General features: G+C 46.1%; 2 protein-coding genes across 10 annotated transcripts in view; one reads left to right on the top strand and one right to left on the bottom strand.

Annotated features, from left to right (window-relative positions):
• Positions 1-13,419, top strand: part of LOC107966601 (ectonucleotide pyrophosphatase/phosphodiesterase family member 7-like) — a 31,431-nt gene extending 18,012 nt beyond the window's left edge. The window contains exon 2 of one of the 3 annotated variants that reach the window (XM_054656538.2): positions 12,406-13,419. In XM_054656538.2, coding sequence (XP_054512513.2) covers positions 12,406-12,539 — 134 coding nt within the window. In that variant the 3' untranslated portion in view covers positions 12,540-13,419. Of the gene's footprint in view, positions 1-4,985; positions 7,992-8,019; positions 8,357-12,405 lie in introns of those variants that run through there. The other 2 variants (XM_054656539.2, XM_063816883.1) reach the window with 2 other exon arrangements.
• Positions 1-27,303, bottom strand: part of LOC736669 (uncharacterized) — a 188,406-nt gene that overhangs the window by 58,707 nt on the left and 102,396 nt on the right. Inside the window, exon 4 of one of the 7 annotated variants that reach the window (XR_010159420.1) lies at positions 17,507-19,893. The exons of the other annotated variants lie outside the window; for them this stretch is intronic. The gene's annotated coding sequence lies outside the window, so the exon portion shown is untranslated. Of the gene's footprint in view, positions 1-17,506; positions 19,894-27,303 lie in introns of those variants that run through there. 7 annotated transcript variants of the gene reach the window in all.

Below are 27,303 nucleotides of genomic sequence, written 5' to 3'. Positions count from 1 at the left end.
CACAACCTGACCTCCTATCTCTGCACCCCAACCCTTTATTTCTGTGCCCCAACCCATTTCCTGCTTTTCTGGAAGGCAAGACCACCCCACCCCTTCTCTTTGTGTCTCTACTCTCTCTTTTCTCTAGGCTTGCCTCCTTCACTATGGGCAAGCTTCCACCCTCCATTCCCCTTTCTTCTCCCTTAGCCTGTCTTCTTCAAAACCTAAAACCTCTTCAACTCACACCTGACCTAAAACCTAAATGCCTTATTTTCTTCTACATTGCCGCTTGAACCCAATACAAACTCAACAGTGGTTCCAAGTAGCCAGAAAATGGCAATTTCAATTTTTCCATCCTACAAGATCTAGATAATTCTTGTCATAAGATGGGCAAATGGTCTGAGGTGCCTGACGTCCAGGCATTCTTTTACACATTGGTCCCTCCCTAGACTCTGTTCCCAATGCAACTCATGCCAAATCTTCTTTCTTTCCCTCCCACCTGTCCCCTCAGTCCCAACTCCAAGTGTCAGTGAGTCTTTCTAATCTTCCTTTTCTACAGACCCATCTGACCTCTCCCCTCCTCGCCAGGCTGAGCTAGGTCCCAATTCTTCCTCAGCCTCTGCTCCTCCACCCTATAATCCTTTTATCACCTCCCCTCCTTACACTGGGTCCGGCTTACAGTTTCATTCCATGACTAGCCCTCCCCAACCTGCCCAGCAATTTACTCTTAAAAAGGTGGCTGGAGATAAAGGCATAGTCAAGGTTAATGCTCCTTTTTCTTTATCCCAAATCAGGTAAGATTTAGGCTCTTTTTCATCAAATATAAAAATCCACCCCAGTTCATGGCTTGTTTGGCAGCAACCCTGAGATGATTCACAGCCCTAGACCCTAAAAGGTCAAAAGGCCGTCTTATTCTCAATATACATTTTATTACCCAATCTGCTCCCGACATTAAATAAAACTCCAAAAATTAAATTCCGGCCCTCAAACCCCACAGCAGGACTTAATTAACCTCGCCTTCAAGGTGTACAATAATAGAGTAGAGGCAGCCAAGTAGCAACATATTTCTCAGTTGCAATTTCTTGCCTCCACTGTGAGACAAACCCCAGCCACATCTCCAGCACAAGAGTTTCCAAACGCCTAAAGCGCAGTGGCCAGGCATTCTTACAGAACCGCCTCTCCCAGGAGCTTGCTACAAGTGCCAGAAATCCGGCCACAAGGCCAAGGAATGCCTGCAGCCTGGGATTCCTCCTAAGCCATGTCCCATCTGTGTGGGACCCCACTAGAAATCGGACTTTTCGACTCACCTGGCAGCCACTCCTAGAGCCCCTGCAACTCCAGCCCAAGGCTCTCTGACTGACTCCTTCCCAGATCTTCTTGGCTTAGCAGCAGCAGACCGACACTGCCCGATCGATCACCTCGGAAGCCTACAGGACCATCACAGAGGCTCTAGGTTACTCTCACAGTGGAGCGTAAGTCCAACCCCTTCTTAATCAATACAGAGGCTACCCACTCCACATTACCTTCTTTTCAAGGGCCTGTTTCCCTTGCCTCCATAACTGTTGTGGGTATTGACGGCCAGGCTTCTAAACCTCTTAAAACAACCCAACTCTGGTGCCAACTTAGACAATACTCTTTTAAGCACTCCTTTTTAGTTATCCCCACCTGCCCAGTTCCCTTATTAGGCCGAGACACTTCAACTAAATTATCTGCTTCCTTGACTATTCCCGGACTACAGATACATCTCATTGCCACCCACCTTAACCCACAAGTAGAAGATACCTCTACTCCCTCCTTGGCGACCTATCATGCACTCCTTACCATCTCATTAAAACCTAATCACCCTTACCCTGCTCAATGCCAATATCTCATCCCACAGCATGCTTTGAAAGGATTAAAGTCTGTTATCACACATCTGCTACAGCATGGCCTTTTAAAGCCTATAAGCTCTCCTTACAATTTCCCCATCTTACCTGTCCTAAAACCAGACAAGCCTTACAAGTTAGTTCAGGATCTATGACTTATCAAATTGTTTTGCCTATCCACCCCAAGGTGCCAAACACATATACTCTCCTATCCTCAATTCCTCCTTCCACAACCCCTTATTCTGTTCTGGATCTCAAACATGCTTTCTTTACTATTCCTTTGCACCCCTCATCCCAGCCACTCTTCGCTTTCACTTGGACTGACCCTGACACCCATCAGGCTCAGCAAGTTACCTGGGCTGTACTGCCGCAAAGCTTCACAGACAGCCCCCATTACTTCAGTCAAGCCCAAATTTCTTCCTTATCTGTTACCTATCTCCGCATAATTCTCAGAAAAATCCACGTGCTCTCCCTGCCGATCGTGTGTGACTAATCTCTCAAACCCCAACCCCTTCTACAAAACAACAACTCCTTTCCTTCCTGGGCATGGTTGGATACTTTCATCTTTAGATATCTGGTTTTGCCATCCTAACAAAACCATTATATAAACTCACAAAAGGAAACCTAGCTGACCCCATAGATCCCAAATCCTCTCCCCACTCCTCTGTTCCTTGAAGACAGCTTTAAAGACTGTCCCCCGCCCCCAGTCTTGGTTCCCTGACCGGGAAGTGAGGTAATTGATGGAAAGTCGAGGCAGCCCGTTAGGTGGCTTAGGCCTGCCCTGTGGAGCATCCCTGCGGGGGACTCCGGCCAGCTTGAGAGACGCGGATCCTGAGAGCTCTCCCGGGTAGGCAACTGCCCCGGAGGAATGCCTCTTCAGAGCACTGTGTGGTAGGCCCCCATGGAAGATCAACACAGTGGCTGAACACAGGTAAGGAAGAGGCACTTGGAGTCTGGACATTTGAAACTTGGTAAAACTGGTCTTTGGAACTTGCCCACTCCATTTGAGTGGAAGCGTGGCCTGATCACCCACGGCTTGCCTGTACTGGCACTTTGGTTTGTGTTTTTGACTTGACTTGAATTGCTTGATACTTTGGTTTTGGATTGACCTGGCTTGGATTTCTGGATACTCTGATTTTGCTTTTGATTCTGGTTTGGTGAAAACTGAAAAAGTGTATGTGTGCCCTTTTGACCCATTATTTGTTCTGTGGTGTGAGCTTGGTGTTTTGTCTCGAGGAAACGTGGGTCAGATACAAAGTAAGCCTACTCCGCTAGGAGCTATGTTGAAAAATTTTAAGAAAGGATTTAATGGAGACTTTGGGGAACTTAGAACTTTGTGTGAAATAGATTGGCCAACATTAGAAGTAGGGTGGCCATCAGAAGGAAGCCTGGACAGGTCTCTTGTTTCTAAGGTATGGCACAAGGTAACTGGTAAGTCAGGACACTCAGACCAGTTTCCATACATAGACACTTGGTTACGGCTGATGCTAAATCCCCCACAGTGGCTAAGAGGGCAGGCAGCAGCAGTGCTAGTAGCAAAGTGACAGACAGCCAAGGAAGGATGCCTCTCCACCCACCGAGGGAAATCAACTCCTGAAGTTCTGTTCGACCCAACATCAGAAGATCCATTGCAGGAGATGGCACCAGTGATCCCAGTGGTGCCCTCTCCTTGCCAGGGAGGCAGGCTCCCCACTTTTGAGTCCACAGTGCTTGCGCCTCCACAAGACAAACATATCCCCAGGCCACCCAGAGTAGACAAGAGAGGAGGTGAGGACTCGGTAGAAACCCTCCCTTGGCAGCTCGTTTAAGACCAAAAACGGGGACACAAGTGCCCCTGAGAGAGCAGCGGTATACTGGGATAGATGAGGATGGTCACGTGGTGGGGAGGCATATTTTTGTGTACCAGCCCTTCACCTCTGCCCACCTTCTCATCTGGAAAAACAATACCCCGTCCTGTACCGAAAAGCCACAAGCTCTGATTGATTTGCTCCAAACTATTATGCAGACCCATAACCCCACCTGGGCTGATTGCCACCAGTTGCTCATGTTCCTCTTTAACACAGATGAAAGGCGGAGAGTGCTCCAAGCAGCAACTAAGTGGCCAGAGGAACATGTACCAGCTGATTATCAAAACCCCCAAGAGTATGGAAGGACCCAGTTACCAGGAACTGACCCCCAGTGAGACCCACATGAAAGAGAGGATATGCAAAGGCTAAACAGAGACAGGGAAGCTCTCTTGGAAGGATTAAAGAGGGGAGCCCAGAAGGCCACAAATGTTAACAAAGTCTCTGAGGTCATTCAGAGAAAAGAAGAAAGTCCAGCACAATTGTAGGAGACACTGTGTGACGCCTATTGTATGTATACTCCCTTTGATCCCGATAGCCCTGAAAATCAAGGCATGATTAACATGGCTTTAGTTAGTCAAAGCGCAGAAGACATTAAAAGAAAACTGCAGAAACAGGCTGAGTTTGCAGGGATGAACACATACAGTTATTAGAAATAGCTAACCAGGCGTTTGTAAACGGGGATGCAGTAAGCCATAAGGAAAACCACAGAGACAATGAACGTCAGGCCCAGCGAAACACCGACCTGTTAGCGGCAGCAATCAGAGGGGTCCCCCCAAAGAGGCAAGGGAAGGGGGGCCCCGGGAAGGAAACTCAGCCTGGCTGCCAGAGCTTGCAGCGTAATCAGTGTGCTTATTGTAAAGAAATAGGACATTGGAAAAACAAATGCCCTCAGCTAAAAAGAAAACCAGATGACTCAGAGCAGGAGGCCCCAGACAAGGATGAAGGGCCCTGCTCAACCTGGCAGAAGGGTTATTGGACTGAGGGGGACCGGGCTCAAGGACCCCCAAAGAGCCTATGGTCAGGATGACAGTTTGGGGTAAAGACATTGATTTTCTTGTAGATACCGGTGTTAAACATTCGATAGTAACCGCCCCGGCTGCCCCATTACCCAAAAAGTTTATTGACATCATCGGAGCCACGGGAGTTTCAGCAAAGCAAGCTTTCTGCTTGCATCGGACTTGTACTGTAGGAGGACATAAAGTGATTCAGCAGTTTTTGTACACACCTGACTGTCCCTTGCGCTTGTTGGGAAGGGACTTACTTAGCAAACTGAGAGCCACTATCTCTTTTACAGAGCATGGCTCTTTGCTGCTAAAGTCACCAAGAACGGGAGTCATTATGACCCTTACGGTCACCCGAGAGGAAGAATGGAGACTTTTCTTAACTGAGTGGGGCCAAGAGATAAGACCAGCTCTGGCTAAGCGGTGGCCAAGAGTGTGGGCGGAAGACAAACCTCCAGGGTTTGCAGTCAACCAAGCCCCCGTACTTATAGAAGTTAAGCCTAGGGCCCAGCCGGTTAGCAAAAACAGGAGCCGGTCCCCAGAGAAGCTCTTGAAGGTATCCAGGTCCATCTCAAGCACCTAAGAACTTTTGGAATTAGAGTTCCTTGTCAGTCTCCATAGAACACTCCCCTCCTGCCTGTTCCCAAGCCTAAGACCAAGGACTACTGGCCGGTACAGGATTTGTGCTTGGTTAATCAGGCTACAGTGACTTTACATCCAGCAGTACCTAACCCGTACACATTGCTGGGGTTGCTGCCAGCTGAGGACAGCTGCTTCACCTGCTTGGACCTGAAAGATGCTTTCTTTAGCATCAGATTAGCCCCTGAGAGGAAGAAGCTGTTTGCCTTTCAGTGGGAAGATCCGGAGTCAGGTGTCACTACTCAGTACACTTGGACCGGGTTTCCCCAAGGGTTCAAGAACTCCCCCACCATCTTCGGGGAGGCATTGCCTCGAGACCTCCAGAAGTCTCCCACCAGAGACCTAGACTGCGTGTTGCTCCAGTACGTTGAAGATCTTTTGCTGGGACACCCCACGGCAGTCGGGTGCACCAAAGGAACAGATGCTCTACTCCGGCACCTGGAGGACTGTGGGTATAAGATGTCCAAGAAAAAAGCTTAGATCTGCCGACAGCAGGTACATTACTTAGGATTTACTATCGGAAAGGGGGAGAGCAGCCTAAGATCAGAAAGAAAGCATGTCATTTGCGATCTACCGGAGCCTAAGATCAGAAGGCAGGTGAGAGAATTCTTAAGGGCTGTGGGGTTTTGCAGACTGTAGATCCCAAACTTTGCAGTATAAGCCAAGACTTTGTATGAGGTCACAAAGGGGGGGGGGGCGGAAACGTTTTGAATGGGGATCCCAGCACCAGCAAGCCTTTCATGAGATAAAGGAAAGATTTATATCAGCCCCAGCCCTGGGGCTACCCGATCTAACAAAGCCTTTTCTATCGTATGTGTCAGAGAGAGAAAAGATGGCAGTTGGAGTTTTAATCCAAACTGTGGGTCCCTGGCCAAGGCCGGTGGCCTACCCCTCTAAACAACTAGACGGGGTTTCTAAAGGATGGCCCCCGTGTTTAAGGGCCTTGGCAGCAACTGCCGTGCTAGTACAAGAAGCAGATAAGCTGACTCTTGGACAAAACCTGAACATAAAGGCCCCCCATGCTGTGGTGACTTTACGGAATACTAAAGGACACCATTGGCTAATGAATGCTAGACTCACCAAGTACCAAAGTTTGCTCTGTGAAAATCTCCATATAACCATTGAAGTTTGTAACACCCTGAACCCCGCTACCTTGCTCCCAGTATCCGAGAGCCCTGTCGAGCATGACTGTGTAGAAGTGTTGGACTCAGTTTACTCTAGCAGACCTAACCTCCAGGACCAGCCTTAGGCATCAGTAGACTAGGAACTATACGTGGCTGGGAGCAGCTTCATCCACCCACAAGGAGAGAGATGTGCAAGCTATGCGGTGGTAACTCTGGACACTGTTGCTGAAGCCAGATCGTTTCCCCAGGGCACTTCAGCTCAGAAAGCTGAACTCATTGCTTTCATTCGGGCCTTAGAACTCAGTGAAGCTAAGAATGTCAACATTTACACTGACTCTCAATATGCCTTTTCAACCCTTCAAGTGCATGGAACATTATATAAAGAAAAGGGCCTATTGAACTCTGGGGGAAAAGATATAAAACATCAAGAACAAATCTTGCAATTATTACAAGCAGTATGGAGACCCCACAAGGTGGCAGTTATGCATTGCAGAGGACAGCAGCGAGCTTCCACCTTGGTGGGTTTAGGGAATTCCCACGCTGACTTAGAGGCTCGAAAAGCAGCATCTGCCCCCTTCCGGACATCAGTCACAGCCCCCATGCTCCCTTCAAACATCTGATCTTGTACCTACTTATTCTACAGAAGAAAAGGACTTTCTCCAGGCTGAGAGAGCACAAGTGATGGAGGAAGGATGAATTCGGTTACCGGATGGGAGAGTAGCTGTGCCACAGCTGCTAGGAGCTGCAGTTGTACTGGCTGTGCATGAAACCACCCATCGAGGTCAGGAATCACTTGAAAAGTTGTTAGGCTGGTATTTCTACATCTCGCATTTGCCAGCTCTTGCCAAAACGGTGACGCAGTGGTGTGTTACCTGCCGACAGCATAATGCGAGGCAATGTCCAGCCGTTCCACCCGGCATACAAGCTTATGGAGCAGCCCCCTTTGAAGAGCTCCAGGTGGACTTCACAGAGATGCCAAAGTGTAGAGGTAACAAGTATTTACTAGTTCTTGGGTGTACCTACTCTGGGTAGGTGGAGGCTTATCCAACACGAACTGAGAAAGCTCGTGAAGTAACTCGTGTGCTTCTTCGAGATCTTATTCCTAGATTTGGACTGCCCTTATGGATCAGCTCAGATAATGGGTCGGCGTTTGTGGCTGACTTAGTACAGAAGGCGGCAAAGGTATTGGGGATCACACGGAAACTGCATGCTGCCTCCCAGCCTCAGAGTTCCGGAAAGGTGGAGCGAATGAATCAAACTATCAAAAATAGTTTAGGGAAAGTATGTCAGGAAACAGGATTAAAATGGATACAGGCTCTCCCTATGGTATTATTTAAAATTAGATGTACCCTTTCTAAAAGAACAGCATATTCCCCTTATGAAATATTATATCATAGGCCCCCTCCTATATTGCGGGGACTTCCAGGCACTCCCTGAGAGTTAGGTGAAATTGAGTTACAGCGACAGCTACAGGCTTTAGGGAAAATTACACAGACAATCTCAGCCTGGGTAAATGAGAGATGCCCTGTTAGCTTATTCTCCCCAGTTCACCCTTTCTCCCCAGATGATCGAGTGTGGATCAAGGACTGGAACGTAGCCTCTTTGTGTCCACGGTGGAAAGGACCCCAGACTGTCGTCCTGACCACTCCCACCGCTGTGAAGGTAGAAGGAATCCCAGCCTGGAACCACCACAGCTGTGTAAAACCTGCAGTGCCGGAAACCTGGGAGGCAAGACCAAGCCCAGACAACCCTTGCAGAGTGACACTGAAGAAGACGACAAGCCCTGCTCCAGTCACACCCGGAAGCTGACTGGTCCACGCATGGCCGAAGCATGAGGAAGCTCATCGTTAGATTCATTTTTCTTAAATTTTGGACTTATACAGTAAGGGCTTCAACTGACCTTACTCAAAATGGGGACTGTTCCCAGTGTATTCATCAGGTCACCGAAGTAGGACAGCAAATTAAAACAATCTTTCTGTTCTATAGTTATTATGAATGTATGGAAACATTAAAAGAAACTTGTTTGTGTAATGCCACTCAGTACAAGGTATGTAGCCCAAGAAATGACCGACCTGATGTGTGTTATGACCCATCTGAGCCCTCTGCAACCACTGTTTTTCAAATAAGAACTGGCCTTTTGCTAGGTGATACAAGTAAAATAATAACTAGAACAGAAGAAAAAGAAATCCCCAAGCAAATCATTTTAAGATTTGATGCTTGTGCAGCCATTAACAGTAAAAAGCTAGAAATAGGATGTGGTTCTCTTAACTGAGAAAGGAGCTAAAGAGTAGAAAATAAATATGTTTGTCATGAGTCAGGGGTTTGTAAAAATTGTGCCTATTGGACATGTGTTATTTAGGCTACTTAAAAAAAGAACAAAAAGGACTCGGTTTATCTTCAGAAGGGAGAAGCCAACCCCTCCTGTGCTGCCGGTCACTGTAACCCACTAGAACTAATAATTACCAATTCCCTAGATCCCCTTTGGAAAAAGGGAGAAAGTGTAACCCTGGGGATCAATAGGACAGGTTTAAACCCTCAAGTTGCCATTTTAATTAGAGGGGAGGTCCACAAGTGCTCTCCCAAACCAGTATTTCAAACCTTTTATGAGGAGCTGAATCTGCCAGCACCAGAACTTCTGAAAAAGACAAAAAAATTGTTTCTCCAATTAGCAGAAAATGTAATTTTCTTACTAAATGTTACTTCTTGTTATGTACGCGGAGGAACCACTATCGGAGACAGATGGCCTTGGGAAGCCCGAGAGTTGGTGCCTACTGATCCAGCTCCTGATATAATTCCAGTTCAGAAGGCCGAAGCTAGCAACTTCTAGGTCCTAAAAACCTCAATTATTAGACAATACTGTATAGCTGGAGAAGGGAAAGACGTTATCATCCCTGTAGGAAAGCTTAATTGTATAGGACAGAAGTTGTATAACAACACAACAAAGACAATTACTTAGTAGGACCTAAACCACACTGAAAAGAATCCATTTAGTAAATTTTCTAAATTAAAAACTGATTAGGCTCATCCAGAATCTCATCAGGACTGGACGGTTCCCGCTGGACTATACTAGATACGTAGGCACAGAGCCTACATTCGGTTACCTAATAAATGGGCAGGCAGTTGTGTTATTGGCACTATTAAGCCATCCTTTTTCTTATTACCCATAAAAATGGGTGAGCTACTAGGTTTCCCTCTCTACGCCGCCCGAGAAAAGAAAGGCATAGTTATAGGAAACTGGAAAGAGAATGAGTGGCCCCCTGAAAGGATCATTCAGTATTATGGGCCTGCCACATGGTCACAAGACGGCTCATGGTGATACCGAACCCCCATCTACATGCTCAATTGGATCATACGGTTGCAGGCCATCTTACAAATAATTACTAATGAAACTGGCAGAGCTTTGACTGTTTTAGCTTGGAAAGAAACCCAAATGAGGAATGCTATCTATCAGAATAGACTGGCCTTAGACTACTTGCTAGTAGCTGAAGGAGGAGTTTGTGGAAAATTTAACTTAACCAATTGCTGCCTACAAATAAATGATCAAGGACAGGTGGTTAAAAACATAGTCAGGGACATGACAAAGGTGGCACACGTGCCTGTACAGGTTTGGCACGAGTTTAATCCTGAGTCTTTATTTGAAAAATGGTTTCAAGCTATAGGAGGATTTAGAACCCTCACTGTAGGTGTCTTGCTAGTGATAGGAAACTGCTTTCTGCTCCCCTGTGTATTACTCTTGCTTTTTCAAATGATAAAAGGTTTTGTAGCTACTTTGGTTCATCAGAAAACTTCAGCACAAGTGTGTTATATAAATCAGTATCGCTCTATCTCACAAAGACACTCAAAAAGTAAAGATGAGAGTGAGAACTCCCACTAAAAAGTGAAAATGCTCAAAGGGGGGAAATATGGTATGAGACCACCACTTCTCCTGTTGTCCTTCCCAGTTTCTCCCCAACCTCCCCTTTTCCCTAGTTTGTAAGACAGCAAAAAATGGAGAAAGCAAAAAGTTGGAAAAAACAGAAGTAAAATAAATAGCTAGACGACCTTGGTGCCACCACCTGGCCCTGGTGGTTAAAATAACAATATTAACCCCTGACCAAAACTACTGGTGTTATCTGTAAATCCCAGACATTGTATGAGAAAGCACTGTAAAAACTTTTTGTTCTGTTAGCTGATGTATGTAGCCCCCAGTCACGTTCCTCAGGCTTACTTGATCTATTATGACTTTTTCACGTAGACCCCTTAGAGTTGTCAGCCCTTAAAAGGGCTAGGAATTTCTTTTTCAGGGAGCTCGGCTCTTAAGACACGAGTCTGCCGACGCTCCCGGCCAAATGAAAAAGCCTCTTCCTTCTTTTTTTTTTTTTTAATTTTCATTTTTATTTTTATTGATCATTCTTGGGTGTTTCTCACAGAGGGGGATTTGGCAGGGTCATAGGACAATAGTGGAGGGAAGGTCAGCAGATAAACAAGTGAACAAAGGTCTCTGGTTTTCCTAGGCAGAGGACCCTGAGGCCTTCTGCAGTGTTTGTGTCCCTGGGTACTTGAGATTAAGGAGTGGTGATGACTCTTAACGAGCATGCTGCCTTCAAGCATCTGTTTAACAAAGCACATCTTGCACCGCCCTTAATCCATTTAACCCTGAGTGGACACAGCACATGTTTCAGAGAGCACAGGGTTGGGGGGTAAGGTCACAGATCAACAGGATCCCAAGGCAGAAGAATTTTTCTTAGTACAGTGCAGTGGCGTGATCTCGGCTCGCTACAACCTCCACCTCCCAGCCTCTTCCTTCTTTAATCCGGTGTCTGAGGAGTTTTGTCTGGAACTCGTCCTGCTACACTAGCTCTCCGTGACTCATCCCAACCCTTTTCATTACACACAGCCGAAGTGCAGCGCTGTGCAGTTGAAATTCTTACACAAGGACCAGGATCGCATCCTGTAGCCTTTTTGTCCAAACAACTTGACCTTATTGTTTTAGGTTGGCTGTTATGTCTCTGTGCAGCAGCTGCTGCCACCCTAATATTTTTAAAGGCCCTTAAAATCACAAACTATGCTAAACTCACTCTCTACAGCTCTCATAATTTCCAAAATGTATTTTCTTCCTCATACCTGCCACATATACATTCTGCTCCCCGGCTTCTTCTGCTGTACTCACTCTTTGTTGAGTCTACCAGAATTACCATTGTTCCTGGCCCGGACTTCAATCCGGCCTCCCCCATTATTCCTGATACCACACCTGACCCTCATGACTGCATCTCTCTGATCCACCTGACATTTACCCCATTTCCCCACATTTCCTTCTTCCCTATTTCTCACCCTGACCACACTTAGTTTATTGATGGCAGTTCCACCAGGCCTAATTGCCACACACCAGCAAAAGCAGACTATGCTATAGTACAAGCCACTAGCCCGCCTCTTAGAACCTCTCATTTCCTTTCCATCGTGGAAATCTATCCTCAAGGAAATAACTTCTCAGTGTTCCATCTGCTATTCTACTGCTCCTCAGGGATTCTTCAGGCCCCCTCCCTTCCCTACACATCAAGCTCAGGGATTTGCCCCCACCCAGGACTGGCAAATCAGCTTTACTCAACGTGCCCTGAGTCAGGAAACTAAAATACCTCTTGGTCTAGGTAGACACTTTCACTGGATAGGTAGAGGCCTTTCCCACAGGGTCTAAGAAGGCCACCAGGGTCATTTCTTCCCTTCTATCAAACATAATTCCTCAGTTTGGCCTTCCCACCTCTATACAGTCCGATAGCAGACCGGCCTTTATTAATCAAGTCAGCCAAGCATTTTTTCAGCCTCTTAGTGTTCAGTGAAACCTTTATATCCCTTACAGTCCTCAGTCTTCAGGAAAGGTAGAACAGACTAATGGTCTTTTAAAAACACACCTTACCAAGCTCAGCCACCAACTTAAAAAGGACTGGACAATACTTTTACCACTTTTCTTTCTCAGAATTCAGGCCTGTCCTCGGAATGATACAAGGTACAGCCCATTTGTTGCGGGAAGTCAGGGACCCCAAACGGAGGGACTGGCTGAAGCCATGGCAGAAGAACGTGGATTGTGAAGATTTTATGGACATTTATTAGTTCCCCAAATTAGTACTTTTTTAATTTCTTATGCCTGCCTTTACTGCAATCTCTAAACATAAATTGTAAAGATTTCATGGACACTTATCACTTCCCCAATCAATATCCTTGTGATTTCCTATGCCTGTCTTTGCTTTAATCTCTTAATCCTGTCAGCCGAGAAGGATGTATATCGTCTCAGGACCCTGTAATAATTGCGTTAACTACACAAATTGTACAGCATGTGTGTTTGAGCAATATGAAATGTGGGCATCCTGAAAAAAGAACAGGATAACCGCAATCGTTCAGGGAATAAGAGAGATAACCTTAAACTCTGACCCCTGGTGAGCCCGGCAGAACAGAGCCATATTTCTCTTCTTTCAAAAGCAAATGGGAGAAATATCACTGAATTCCTTTCTCAGCATGGAACGTCCCTGAGAAAGAGAATGCGCACCTAGGGGTAGATCTCTGAACTGGCCCCCTGGGGCGTACCTGTCTCTTATGGTTGAGATTGCAGAGGTGAAATAAACTCCAGTCTCCCATAGCGCTCCCAGGCTTATTAGGAAGAGGAAATTCCCGCCTAATAAACTTTGGTCAGACCGGTTGATCTCAAAACCCTGTCTCCTTATAAGATGTTATCAATGACAATGGTGCCAAAACTTCATTAGCAATTTTAATTTCACTTCGGTCCTGTGGTCCTGTGATCTCGCCCTGTCTCCATTTGCCTTGTGTTATTCTATTACCCTGTTAAGTACTTGATGTCTGTCACCCACACCTATTCGTATACTCCCTCCCCTTTTGAAACTCCCTAATAAAAACTTGCTGGTTTTTGTGGCTTGTGGGGCATCACGGATCCTACCAATGTGTGATGTCTCCCCCGGATGCCCAGCTTTAAAATTTCTCTCTTTTGTACTCTGTCCTTTTATTTCTCAAGCCAGTCGACGCTTAGGAAAATAGAAAAGAACCTACGTGATTATCGGGGCAGGTCCCCCGAAACCCACTGGATCTCCTGTATAGACGCTCCTTTTTGATAGGCTCCAGTCTCATTCCAGACACAAGACCAACTTGGACTCTGCCCCCAAAAAATTGTCATCCCTACTATCTTCTGTCTAGCCATACTCCTATTCACTGTTCTCAACTACTCATATATGCCCTGCTCTTGTTTACACTGGTGGTTTACACTGTTTCTCCAAGCCATCACAGCTGATATCTCCTGGTGCTATCCCCAAACCACCACGCTTAACTCTTAAATAATCTTTGCTGACAAGGCTATGCTGAACCTCCTTAGGCACTCTCTAATTAGATGTCCTAGGTCCTCCCAATTCTTAGTCCTTTAATACCTGTTTTTCTCCTTCTCTTATTCCGTTTAGTTTTTCAATTCATACAAAACTGTATCCAGGCCATCACCATAATTCTAAATGACAAAAGTTTCTTCTAACAACCCCACAATATCAGCCCTTACCACAAAACCTTCTTTCAGCTTAATCTCTCCTACTCTAGGTTCCCATGCCACCCCAATCCCGCTCAAAGCAGCCCTGAGAAACATCGCCCATTGTCTCTCCATACCACCCCCAAAGAATTTTCACCATCCCAATACTTTGCCACTATTTCATTTTATTTTTCTTATGAATATAAGAAGACAGGAACGACAGGCCTCTGAGCCCAAGCTAAGCCATCATATCCCCTGTGACCTGCATGTACACATCCAGATGGCCAGTTCCTGCCTTAATTGATGACATTCCACCACAAAATAAATGAAAATGGCTTGTTCCTGCCTTAACTGATGACATTATCTTGTGAAATTCCTTCTCCTTGCTCATCCTGGCTCAAAAGCTACCCTACTGAGCACCTTGTGACCCCCACTCCTGCCTGCCAGAGAACCCCCCTTTTTCCTTTACCTACCCAAATCCTATAAAATGGCCCCACCCCTATCTCCCTTCGCTGACTCTTTTTGGACTCAGCCCACCTGCATCCAGGTGAAATAAACAGCTTTATTGCTCACAAAAAGCCTGTTTTGTGGTCTCTTCACACGGACGCGCATGAAAAAGGGTGTCCTTTTTTTTTTTTTGAGATGAAGTTTCACTCTTGTTGACCAGGCTGGAGTGCAATGCCATGCCCTCAGCTCACTGCCACTTCCTCCTCCTGGGTTCAAGCAACTCTCTTGCCTCAGCCTCCCCAGTAGCTGGGATTGCAGGCATGCGCCAACATGCCCGGCTAATTTTGTATTTTTAGTAGAGATGGGGTTTCTCCATGTTGGTCAGGCTGGTCTCAAACTCCTGACCTGAGGTGATCCACCCGCCTCGGCCTCCCAAAGTGCTGGGATTACAGGCATGAGCCACTGCACCCGGACAAAAGTGTCCTCTTATAAGGACACTTGTCTTTAGATGTGCAGCCTACCTAAATTACTCCAGGATAATCTCGAGATTCTCAACTTAATTACATCTGCAAAGACCCTTTTTCCAAATAATGCCACCTCCACAGATTCTAGGCACAAGGATCTGGATATATCTTGTGCAAAGCCACCATTCAGCTCACTACACTAGAAAGAGGAAAAACAACGAAGTAACAAAAGGCGCAGAAGAAAGAACAGATGCAGCTTGTGTGGCAGTGGCCATCAAGGCAGGCTGGGGTAAAACTGTGTTAACAGAACCCCCAGATGGAACTCAAGTGTGGCCGTCTACTCCCAGCTACTCACAGTGAACGTTTCTGTTTCTGACAGCAGAATAAGAGAAGGGGTGGGAAGAGAGATAGCCCATTCTCTGTTGGCCTAATTCCTAAGGAATTGTGCCTCTGCCTTCGGGTCATTCTCAAGTCTTGTTCAAGGATAAAATGATTTATTGATGGCCATAAAAAGCAATGCCAACAGAAGCAGCCTCAACATTTTTCATTTGTACTTACACATGAGCGAGAGCAGTTTAGGGAAACGGGTGTCTTCAGATTCTGTTTTCTCCATCTAGAAAAGGGCTGCCTTCGTGGAATGCTGGTCCTGGGGAGAAGCCTCATTTCTATAGCAGGAATTGATAGAGTTTTAAATTCCGATTGGTACACGGAGCTACCCGTCCTCATTTCAAGCACTTCTGGTTTGTTCTGGGTTCAGTGGGTGAGCAATGAGTAGAACTCTGGGGAGGAGGATTTGGAGTGAGCGTGGTTTTGATCCCCAGAGGGAGCTGTTTTTCCATCAATGTCTTGACTGTGATTCAGAATAGGCTTCTCCGCTCAAGATGGGATTACTGGGCTGATTTAAGGCAGGTGATTGACTTGATTTGGTGGCTACTTTTATACTAGCTGGTTAACGAGCTGTTTTCGTCATTAGTTTCAGGCATATGAGCGTAATGAAGCATTGGACCTCCCAAATTACAAGGAAAATACAGATATAGCTTATGTGGTAGGTTCAAAGGAGTTAGTGAACAAACACAGTAGGGACACAAATTATTGTTAAAGACATGAATGTATGAAAGTGTATCTATGTCCAAATGGACTCTCTGCAGGCATACTGTTCCACCTGAAAAATAGTAGATCAAAATTCAGCAAATGCTTGGACAGGGGATACTCTCAGAAGTATTCTGACTAAATAGCATGGTTTATTTTCATATCACTAAAGTAATTTCTTCTCAAATTGACTCTGGACTAAATCTTATGATACCTACTTGTTCCGATTGTACTTAGCCACCTGCAAATAAGGTGGGGGCAGTGGTAAGAGGAGCTGTTGAATGAAACTAAACATTTGTTGGATGCCTGCTGAAGATAAAGCCCTATGCTTTGTGCCAGGGAGATTCCAGAGTAAATGAGGCACAGACCGACTCTCAGGAATCTTTTGCAAACTAATGGAGAAAACACATCTGCAGGCAATGACTTATGGTATAAGAGGAAAGGGGGCCAGGTACGGTGACTCACACCTGTAATCCCAGCACTTTGGGAGGCAGAGGTAGGTGGATCACTTGAGGTTAGGAGTTCAAGACCAGCCTGGCCAACATGGCGAAACCCTGTCTCTACTAAAAGTACAAAAAAAAAAAAAAAAGAGAGCCAGGCTTGATGATGTGCACCTGCAATCCCAGCTACGTGGGAGGCTGAGGCACAAGAATCACTTAAACCTGGGAGGTGGAGACTGTAGTGAGCCGAGATCCCACCACTGCACTCCAGCCTAGAAGACAGAGCAAGACTCTGTCAAAAAAAAAAAAAAAAAGGAAATAAGATTGGTGTTGAATGGGAAATCTAAGCAGGATGGAATGACAGGAGAGCGCCCACTTGCCCAGCTCCAATAACACTTTTGACAGCCATGACAATATTGCAGGGACACCCATTCCTCATGGTATCTGAAGTCCCATGAAAGATTGAGTCTGGAGGCTGGTTCAGTCTTGACTTTAAGATAAGGGGATACAAGGAATGATTTTCATCTATCCCAAGCCAATTGTCCAGCCAAAAATCTAGGTCTGAGATGATGAGAAAAAGCAAGTCATCAACCATGTCAGCCATTTCATCATCATCACCATCATCATCATCCTCATCATCATCATCAAAAACAAAAGACAGACCTGTAACCGTCTTGTGTGCCTGGCTCTCATCTTAGTTCAAAATATAGAAGTAAATTCTATGGCCAGCGAACAATGACCAAAATAGCTATCACTCTTGTCTGCCACCATGTAAGACATTCCTTTTGCCTTCCACCATGATTTCGAGACTTCTTCAGCCACATGGAACTGTGAGCCCATTAAACCTCTTTTTCTTTATAAATTACCCAGTCTTGAGTAATAAAATAGTGGTTTGCCCACAACATCAATGAACGATGCTGTTACCTGTTCCAAACACATATCATTTAAGAGGTTTGGATAAACAACAACCTAAAATAAATAAGCACTAAGCAAACTCAGGGCTACATAATCCCTGTGGTGAGGTAACTCACAATGGGTACAACTGGGACACTTTACCGTTAAATCACCTCTATCTACACGTGCCCAAGCAGTGAGATACTTGGTTTTATTCCTAAAAAATCATGGTGCACATTTACTCCTGCCTTCCAACTGGGCTCTAACGTCACCTCCTCAGAGAAGTCCGCTTTTCTGTGCTTCCACTCTGCTTTTTTTCAGCATTTAGTAGAGCATCAGTCACCATCCATATCTGGGAACAATGATTGTAAGTAACAGAAACCCATTTGCATGAACTTGAGGACAAGGAACACACCTTATCTCTAACAGGCAAACTCATGGGCACAAGAAACAAATGAGAGGCCATGAGAGAATGGAAACTGCAGTTACAGAAGCCAAAATTCCTCTTTCTTGCTCTCAGAAGCCCATGGTCTCTTTTTTTTTCTTTTTTTCTTTTTTTTTTTTTTTTTTTTTGAGACGCAGTCTCGCTCTGTCGCTCAGGCTGGAGTGCAGTGGTGCAATCTCAGTTCACTGCAAGCTGCACCTCCTGAGGTTAACGCCATTCTCCCACCTCAGCCTCCCAATTAGCTGGGGCTACAGGCACCCGCCACCACACCCAGCTAATTTTTGTATTTTTAGTAGAGATGGGCTTTCACCGTGTGAGCCAGGATGGTCTCGATCTCCTGACCTTGTGATCTGGCCATCCTGGTCTCCCAAAGTGCTGGGATTACAGGCGTGAACCACCGCACCTGGAAGCCCATGGTCTTTCTTATCAGCCCTGTGGACTTTCTTATCTCTTCTTCTCACTCACAACCAATTTTCCCTTTTTGCTGGTGGCCCATCATGGCAGCCAGCAGAGCCCACCGCCAGCTGATCAGTCAGTTACTGGATATCTTGGAGAGGGAGGGAGGGAGGGAGGGAGAGAGGGAGAGGGAGAGAGAGAGAGAGAGAGAGAATGACAATTGGGCTTCTGGCCAACCAATTGAGTATAGGAAGGGGAAGTACCATGGTACAAATATGGCTCCAAGACCTGCTTTCCATCATGGCCAGTGAATAGGGAAATTGAGGGAAGGTACCTGCAGACACAGCAGACATCTCAGAACATGCTCTCTGTTCTTAGTTCTCTCTCCTGCCTTCTCCTAGATTGTAAATATCACAAGACAATCTAGGATAGTACCTGGCTCAAAATATTTGAGAAAGAGGAAAAGGAAGACATTGCATCAAACTGTAAACTACATGGTTTCCTAAATTCACTCTGCAAGTTTTTGGGTTTTTTTGTTTTTTGAGACAGAGTCTCGCTCTGCTGCCCAGGCTGGAGTGCAATGGCATAATCTTGGCTCACTGCAACCTCCACCTCCCAGGTTCAAGCAAATCCCCTGCCTCAGCCTCCTGAGTAGCTGGGATTACAGGCACACACAGCTATACCAGTTAATTTTTGTATTTTTAGTAGAGACGGGGTTTCAGCATGTTGGCCAGGCTGGTCTCGAACTCGACCTCATGATCCACCCACCTCGGCTGCCCAAAGTGCTGGGATTACAGGTGTGGGCCACCACACCTGGCCGACTCTGCAAGTATTTAAGTGAATGAATGTCAGTCCCTGAGAATCAGAATTTCTTCTGATTTAACGGCATTAAATCTCCGTTAGGTTTAATCCTGGTCAGCAGCTGTGGGGTGTCCTGGGTTTGGGATCAGTGGGATGAGGAACAAGCAGGTTCTCCAAAGCACCACTCAGGGAGGGGAGGTGTTAACTAGGCCAAAGATGATGGGTGGGGTATATGCCTGGGTTTCAAACAGCTTATGCCAGGCCTAAAAAACGACGCCGAGGAAGAAACTGTGTTAAGCAAATTGATGACACAATGGAGGAGGTCAAAAAGTTTAATATTGCTAAGAAGATACAAATATTGATCATGCAATATGTTATTGTTATCACACCATCTCCTGCTACACGCCAGCTTTCCTTTACAATGAGATACAAGAGATTTGTGGATCTGACCTAACCCTCCAAATTATAAGGTCCCTGAGAGTGGGCTCATGACATTCATCTTTAATAAATGTGGCATAAAGGTTAATGCAGGCTGCCATGTGACCCAATGCCAGTTTGATGCTGCATTCAAAGAACCATCATTCCAGCATGCAGCACACTTAAAGGCAATTGAAATGTTTACCGCCGTCCCTCAAGACAAACACCAAATAAAAATTATTTTCAAAATGCATAGCAACACTTCTTAAAATCTTATTTTCCCATCTCTTTCTCTCTCTCTACCACATTCCCAGGAGTTTCCCAGGAGCAAAACTGTCATAAAGACCCAGGAGCAAAATGATTAGTGACTTCACGATATCTGATTCTGATTTAGTTGGTTTAGAGTGGTGTCCGGGCATACGTATTTTTTTAAAATCTTTTTAGGCACAGTGGCACACACCTGTAGTCTCAGCTACTCAGGAGGCTGAGGCAGAAGAATCACCTGAGCCCAGGAATTTGAGTCCAGCCTGGGCAACGTAGCAAGACCCTGTCTCTGAAAAAAAAGAAAAAAAAAGCAAAAACAAATCTCTCTCAGCTTCAGTCAGGGTTGATAACTAGTTGATCAAAAAATTGTGGTAACCATCCTTCACAATGGACCTTAATATTCCCACCTCCTGGTGTTATTCATTGTGGAATCTGTCTTATCTAGTCCTCAATTGGGTCTGGTATCCAGGCTTCACCTTGAGAGTCTAGTCCCACCTCCTACCCCACACATGGTTTTACACTTACTTTCAAGACTGGCCTAAAAATGTAAAATGTATTTGTTTTGACCTTGTTTCCAATGAAACAACTGTCCTAAACATTCATTTAGGATGGTTAGGGAAATTTGAACACTGGCTAAATACTAGAAGATATTTGTTTCAAAATAACCCAGATTGGTAATGAGATGATGGCAGCTGAGGCTGGTGATAGGCACAGAGGGCTTCATTATCAAATAGAAACAGGTGGAAAAAACAGAACTTTTCCATAATACAAATATAAGGTAAACACGAAAATGTATTGAGTGCATAAAAAGAATCTATGGTCTCACAGGCATTAGCTTATAATTTGAACATCAAAAATAAAAGTGACGGCCAGTGGCTGATGCCTGTTATCCCAGCACTTTGGGAGACGGAGGTGGGTGGATCACTTGAGCCCAGGAATTTGAGACCAGCCTGAGCAACATAGTGAGACCCCCATCTCTAAAATAAATAAATACAAATAAAAGTGACTAGAATTGATTATAGAACATCAACTCGATTTGAGTCTATAAAGATTACTGGTGGAGGGGGGCAATGGGGAGAAGGAGGTGAAAAGAGCCGGGCGCATTCCTCAGCCCCGGGCTCAAAACAAACAAGCCCAGTACAAACACATCCCATCCTCCCATCCCACCACATATCACCATATATCTCTTAAACTTCCCCCGGGCTCAAAACAAAGAAGCCCAGTACAAACACCACCAGGAAAGTCTCCGATAAGGGGACAGATGAGGGGACAGCCGTTCAAAGTTTTACTGAAAGAGCGGGAACCAAAAGAATTCCTTTGTTCCCCTGTAACTTTCAGGCTATAAAAAGCAAACACTCGCATTGTTCAGGGCCCTGTTGTATGCTGTGAAATGGAGGGAACAGGTTCGAACTTGTAGTAAAGATCCTTGCCGCTTGGCTTTGACTCTGGACTCTGGTGGTCTTCTTTGGGGAACTAACGGTCTGGGCATAACAGAGGAAGAGAATATATTTGTGACCTAGATTATTTTCCTTAGTTTTGAGAGAATCTTCGGGTCTCCTGGGTCTTCTAGCCCAGTATTTATTTTTATTTTTTATTTATTTGTGTATTTATTTTTTTATTTTTTTAGATGGAGTCTCACTCTGCCACCAGACTTCAGTGCAGTGGTGCGATCTCGGGCCACTGCAACTTCCGCCTCCCAGGTTCAATCTATTCTCCTCTCTCAGCCCCCAAGTAGGTGGGACTACAGGTACCTGCCACTTCACCCAGATAATTTTTTTTTTTTTTTTTTTTTTTTTTTTTGAGACAGAGTCTGGCTCTGCTGCCCAGGCTGGAGTGCAGTGGTGCAATCTCGGCTCACTGCAAGCTCCTCCGCGAGGTTCATGCCATTTTCCTCCCTCAGCCTCCCGAGTAGTTGGGACTACAGGCACCTGTCACCACGCCTGGCTAATTTTTTTGTGTTTTTAGTAAAGACAGGGTTTCATCGTGTTAGCCAGGATGGTCTCGATCTCCTGACCTCGTGATCTGCCCGCGTCGGACTCCCAAAGTGCTGGGAATACAGGCATGAGCCACTGTGCCCAGCCACACCCAGCTAATTTTTGTATTTTTTGTAGAGATGGTGTTTCACCATGTTGATCCAGGCTGGTCTCAAACTCCTTACCTCAGGTGATCCGCCGGCCTTGACATCCCAAAATACAAGGATTACAGGCATGAGTCACCACACCCTACCTATTTTCCTTAGTTTTCAGAGAACCTTTGTGTCTCCTGGGTGTTCTAGCCCAGTATATCTCAAACTTTGCTGCATCAAGGACCTTGTTGAAATGCAGGTTCTCATCTGGGAGGCTCAGTGGGCCAGCAAATCTGCACTGGTTTAGGAAGCTCACCCTGAGTACCAAGCTTCAGTGAGGATCAGGCAGACCCCTGCCTGCCAACCCCCTCTCAGCTGGGCTTAACTCTGGCTCTCTCCTGCCAGGGTTCCTCCCCTCAAAATAGGAGCTATTTTCAAAAAGTCTCTTGGAAAAAGCCCTGTTTTAAAATTGGGGTGCTCAGGATTGGCCATCTGCTCACCATGGGGTTTTAAGACCTTTGCCCATAACCCTGCAACCAACTTAGAACTGACATCTTTACTTTTGAAGGCCCCACTCCACACCATATTAAATTCATTAAAATCAACCTCCATTACAGGCATATCTCAGGCATCATGCCCTCAGAACGGAGTTGCAGCTGATCCCTTGACAGTGTTGGAAAGCATTAAACATGCATTCATTTCAGCCTTGCAGTTTGTACATTTAGGAGCCAATTGTCTTAGGTCTAAAGCATTCATGCCGAAGCATTGTTATGGGCCACAGACACTACGCTTCCCAGACTTAATGGCCTCTGCAATGCTCGTTCCTACTGGCCCAACCCTGGGTTCTGGCTGGCTAGCCCGCGCCACCTCACTGCTCCCCCATTCAAGTGTGCCTTAAATGTGTGGTTTCCAAACTCATCTACACTTTAGGGTCACCTGGGATTTTTTTTTTTAAATCTTCCAAAATCCAGGCCACACCCAAGAACAATTAAACCTCAACCTCTGGAATGGGACATAGCATCCGTTTTTTGTTTTGTTTTGTTTTTGAGACAGGGCCTCGCTCTGTTACCCAGGCTGGAGTGCAGTGGCACAATCATAGCTCACTACAGGCTCCATCTCCTGGGCTCAAGAAACCCTCCCACTTCAACCTCCACGGTAGCTGGGATCACAGGCGGGCACCACCACACCTGCCTAATTTTTAAAATTTTTATAGAGACAGTATCTCCCTATGTTTACCAGGCTAGTCTCAAACTCCTGGGCTCAAGCGATACTCCCGCCTCAGCGTCCCAAACTGCTGGGATTATAGGTATGAGCCACCATGGCCGGACATCAGCATCTGTATTTTTTGAAGCACAGACGAGTTTGGGAACTACCGCGCTAGACTGAGCTCGGATTCCTAGCCCTGTCTGACCATAGGATTCGGCTGGGCTGCTTCTGAAAATAGAGCTCCCCAGGCTCCTTCCCAGGTGATTCTGATTCATTAGGTCTGGGGTGGACCCCGGAATGTGCATTTTTTATGAGATCCCTCTGGGTGAATCTGGCTAAAGCCAGTTTGGGATCTGAGACCTTGGAGATCATTCCCCAGCTTCCCTCCTAACCCAGTTCCCGGCTTGGCCCACCTCACCCAGGCTGTGTCACGTCTGACTTCTCAGATTACACCGGAGAGGGAAGCCCCAGCCATCACAATGTGAGAACATTTTACAATGACCAGGATATGCCAAATACATTTTAAGACTCATTCAGGATTAGCGTTCACCTTAAACTTGACAGACTCAGAGAACGGGCTGGCCACGTGCTGTGCACAACCCTTAGTGCCCTTCTGTGACTAATATTTGGATAATTGATTGTTGGAAGCTCAGGAAGCCTCTCTCTCTCAGAGGGGTTGAAGTTAACTTCTTTATTTCTGAGGTAGGGAAGAAAATGAGGATGTTCTGCCTTTTGCTAGACTGAATACTGTCCTCCAAAAATTCACATTCACCAGGAATCCCAGAATGTGACCTTATTAGAAAATAGGGGCAGGGCATGGTGGCTCATGCTTGTAATCTTAACACTTTGGGAGGCTGAGGCAGGAGGATCACTTGAGGTCAGGAGTTCGAGACCAGCCTGGCTAGCATGGCAAACCCTGTCTCTATTAAAAACATAAAAATTAGCTAGGCATGGTGGCGTGCACCTGTAATCCCAGCTACTTCAGAGGCTGAGGCTGAAGAATCACTTGAACCCAGGAGGCAGAGTTGAAGTGAGCTGAGATTGTGTCACTGAACTCCAGCCTGGGCAACAGAGCAAGACTCCATCACAAAAAAAAAAAAAAAAAAAAAAAAGAAAAGAAAATAGGGTCACTGCAGATCTAATTACAAATAGGTCATATTGGAATAGCGTGAACCTTAAATTGAGTAATAATGGCATCCTCATGGGAAGAGAAGAAGAGACAGAGACACACACGGGAGAAGGCCACATGAGAATGAAGGAAGAAAATGGAATGATGTGGCCACAAGCCAAGGAATGCCAGCAACCACCAGAAGCCAGAAGAGGCAAGGAAGGATTCATCCCTAGAGCCTTCAGAGGGAGCACGGCCCTGCCCGTTTCAGACATCAAGCTTCTGGAACTGGAGAGAATGACTTTCTGTTGTCCTGAGCCACCCATTTGGGGAACTTTGTTAGAACAGTCACAGCCAGGTCATGTGCTCCTGGATGCATCTCAGGCATTAATAAGAACTGTCCTGGTCAGTCAGGGTTGCTCACCCCTGTAATCCCAACACTTTGGGAGGCTGAGGTGTGTAGATCACCTGAGGTCAGGAGTTCAAGACCAGCCTGACCAACATGGAGAAACCCCATCTCTACTAAAAATACAAAAATTAGCTGGGTGTGGTGTTGTGCACCTGTAATCCCAGCTACTTGGGAGGCTGAGGTAAGAGAATCACTTGAACCCTGGAGGCAGAGGTTGCAGTGAGCTGAGACTGCGCCATTGCCCTCCAGCCTGGGCAACAAGAGCAAAACTCCGTCCTCCCCCCAAAAATAATAAGTACTGTCTTGACTGTGGTCATCAAAAATATTTGATGAAGGGTTAGCTAGAAAGCCTGACCCTTTCACAGACGGACAGAAGGGCCAAAAGAAAATAGATTGTTTGCAGTGGGGTAAGAAGGATAAGAATCCTATGGGGGAAAAAAAAAAAAAAAACAACAGAGGGATTTGTTTAATGAGCGCTGGGGAGAGGCATTTGTTTTCTTGCTTAAAAAAGAAACACAGGTTGGGTGCGGTGGCTAAAGCCTTAATCCCAGCACTCTGGGAGGCCAAGGTGGGTGGATCACCTAAGGTCAGGAGTTCGAGACCAGCCTGGCCAACACTGTGAAACCCCATCTCTACTAAAATGACAAAAACAAAGAAAGAAAGAAATTAGCCAGGCATGGTGGCGAGCGCCTGCAATCCCAGCTACTCGGGTGGCTAAGGCAGAGAATCACTTGAACCTGGGAGGCAGAGGTTGCAGTAAGCCAAGATGGCATCATTGCACTCCAGCCTAGGCAACAAGAGCGAAACTCTGTCTCAACCAAAAAAGAAAGAAAGAAAGAAAGAAAACCATAGTTTTAAGTCCACTCAGTGGAGTTTAAAAATACATTCCCATTGCACAGTGCTTTTGGAATCTTTTCTAAACTTCTCTTGAACATGGTCTAATTTGATCTTCATAGCAACTCCCTGAGATGGATAGGGCAGGCCTTTCTGAACACCTATTTTCTAGTTTGCATTAAAAGAACGGAATTGGCTGGGACCAGTGCCTCATGCCTATAATTCCAACACTTTGTGATACAGAAGGGAAGTGCTCAGAAGGGAAGAATGTGGTCCCTTTAAATGATATGGAAGTGAGGAAGGGAAGTACTGGGTAGAGGAGGGTGTGGTCCCTAGCTAGGGCTCCTCCCCAGGGCCTGTGTCCATGGACCTAGGTGAGGACAGGCATTTTTGTTTTCCTGCCCAGATGTTGCATTTCCCAAGACCACCCTGGCTGCCACTCCCCCATTCTGTGCCTATAAAAACCCTGACACCCTAGCAGGCAGACACACAGGCAGCTGGACTTCGAGAGGAGCACATCACCGGAGGAACACAAGGGTGCTGGACGTCAAGAGGAACGCACCAATGGGCACCGACACACCGCAGGCCACTAACTGCAGAACAACGCAGAGTTTGGCTGGGACGTTCGGAGAAGAGTCCGGCCACTCACCCAACTCCAGAGGTAAACCATCTCCCTTCTGGCTCCCCCATCTGCTGAGAGATACTTCCACTCAATAAAACCTTGCACTCTCAAGCCTGTAATCCCAGCACTTTGGGAGGCTGAGGTGGGCAGATCACGAGGTCAGGAGATCCAGACCATCCTGGCTAACACAGTGAAACCCCATCTCTACTAAAAATACAAAAAAATTAGCCAGGCTTGGTGGTGGGTGCCTGTAGTCCCAGCTACTTGGGAGGCTGAGGCAGAAGAATGGCGTGAACCCAGGAGTCGGAGCTTGCAGTGAGCTGAGATCGCACCACTTCCGGTACACCAAGGCAAGAACCCCGGGACAAAGAGAGCCCTCTCTCCTTGCAATAAGGCGGGGGTCTAATTGAGCCGACTAACAGAAGCTACCTACAGACGGCTAAACTAAAACAGCACCCTGTAACACACGCCCACTGGGGCTTCAACTATAAACATTCACCCCTGGACACTGCCAGGAGTCTCCCTGCCTGTCTGCATGCTCTCCTAGAGGTTTGAGCAGTGGGGCACTGAAAAATTAACGACACCCGCATCGCATGCCCTTCGAGGGGGACAACAGAACTTTTCCCATTTCATCTGAGAGGCCAAGGCAGGAGGATCGCTTGAGCCCATGAGTTTGAGACCAGCCTACACAACATAGCAAGACACCATCTCTACAAAAAAAAAATAAGTAAACCAAAAAAAAAAAGCATTAAAAATTAGCCAGCTGTGGTGGCACACACCTGTAGTCTCAGCTACTCAGGAGGCTGATGTGGAAGGATTGAGTGAGCCCAGGAGATTGAGGCTGCAGTGAGCCAAGATTGAACCACTGCACTGCAGCCTGGGCGACAGAGTGACACGCTGTTTCGATAACAACAAAAAGAATGGAACAAAATAACTTCTCAAATAGCTAGCAGAGGCAGATCTTGTTCTCAAATGCAGGTTTTCCAGGTTTCAATTCTTGTTTCTAGCAGTATTATGGAGAAACATGATCACTAATACATGAAGGAGAGGAGGTTTCAAGTTCTGATGAAAAGATGGTAAAGAGAGGAAATTGTTGACTAGGAGTGACTAGGAATAGGAAGAAAACGCATGACACTACTTAGAGGAAAGAAGAAAAATAAGCATAGAGGTGACTGAGCAGACAGAAAGGACTTGGAAGAAGCGTGTTTGGCCCTGTCTCTAAATTTTTTCCCTTGCATTACTAACTTCCCTGATGACTTTGATGAATCTTCTCTTCCAGGGTACCTAGTGTTCTCTTTCTGTCCACTTCTCCTTTCCCAGGGCCCATACAGTCTGGGAAAGCATGCTCTGCAGGCTTCTCATATCTTTCCTTCCTTAATCCGCCCCTAGCATCTCTACATAACCCATATACACCTGGAGTTCCACATGTCCCAGTCTTTGCACTGCAGTGAATTC

The sequence above is a fragment of the Pan troglodytes genome, chromosome 7 (genome assembly GCF_028858775.2).
Source record: "Pan troglodytes isolate AG18354 chromosome 7, NHGRI_mPanTro3-v2.0_pri, whole genome shotgun sequence".
NCBI lineage: Eukaryota > Metazoa > Chordata > Mammalia > Primates > Hominidae > Pan > Pan troglodytes.
Note: the sequence above shows the minus strand (reverse complement) of the source record. Positions and strands in the feature narration are given on the sequence as shown.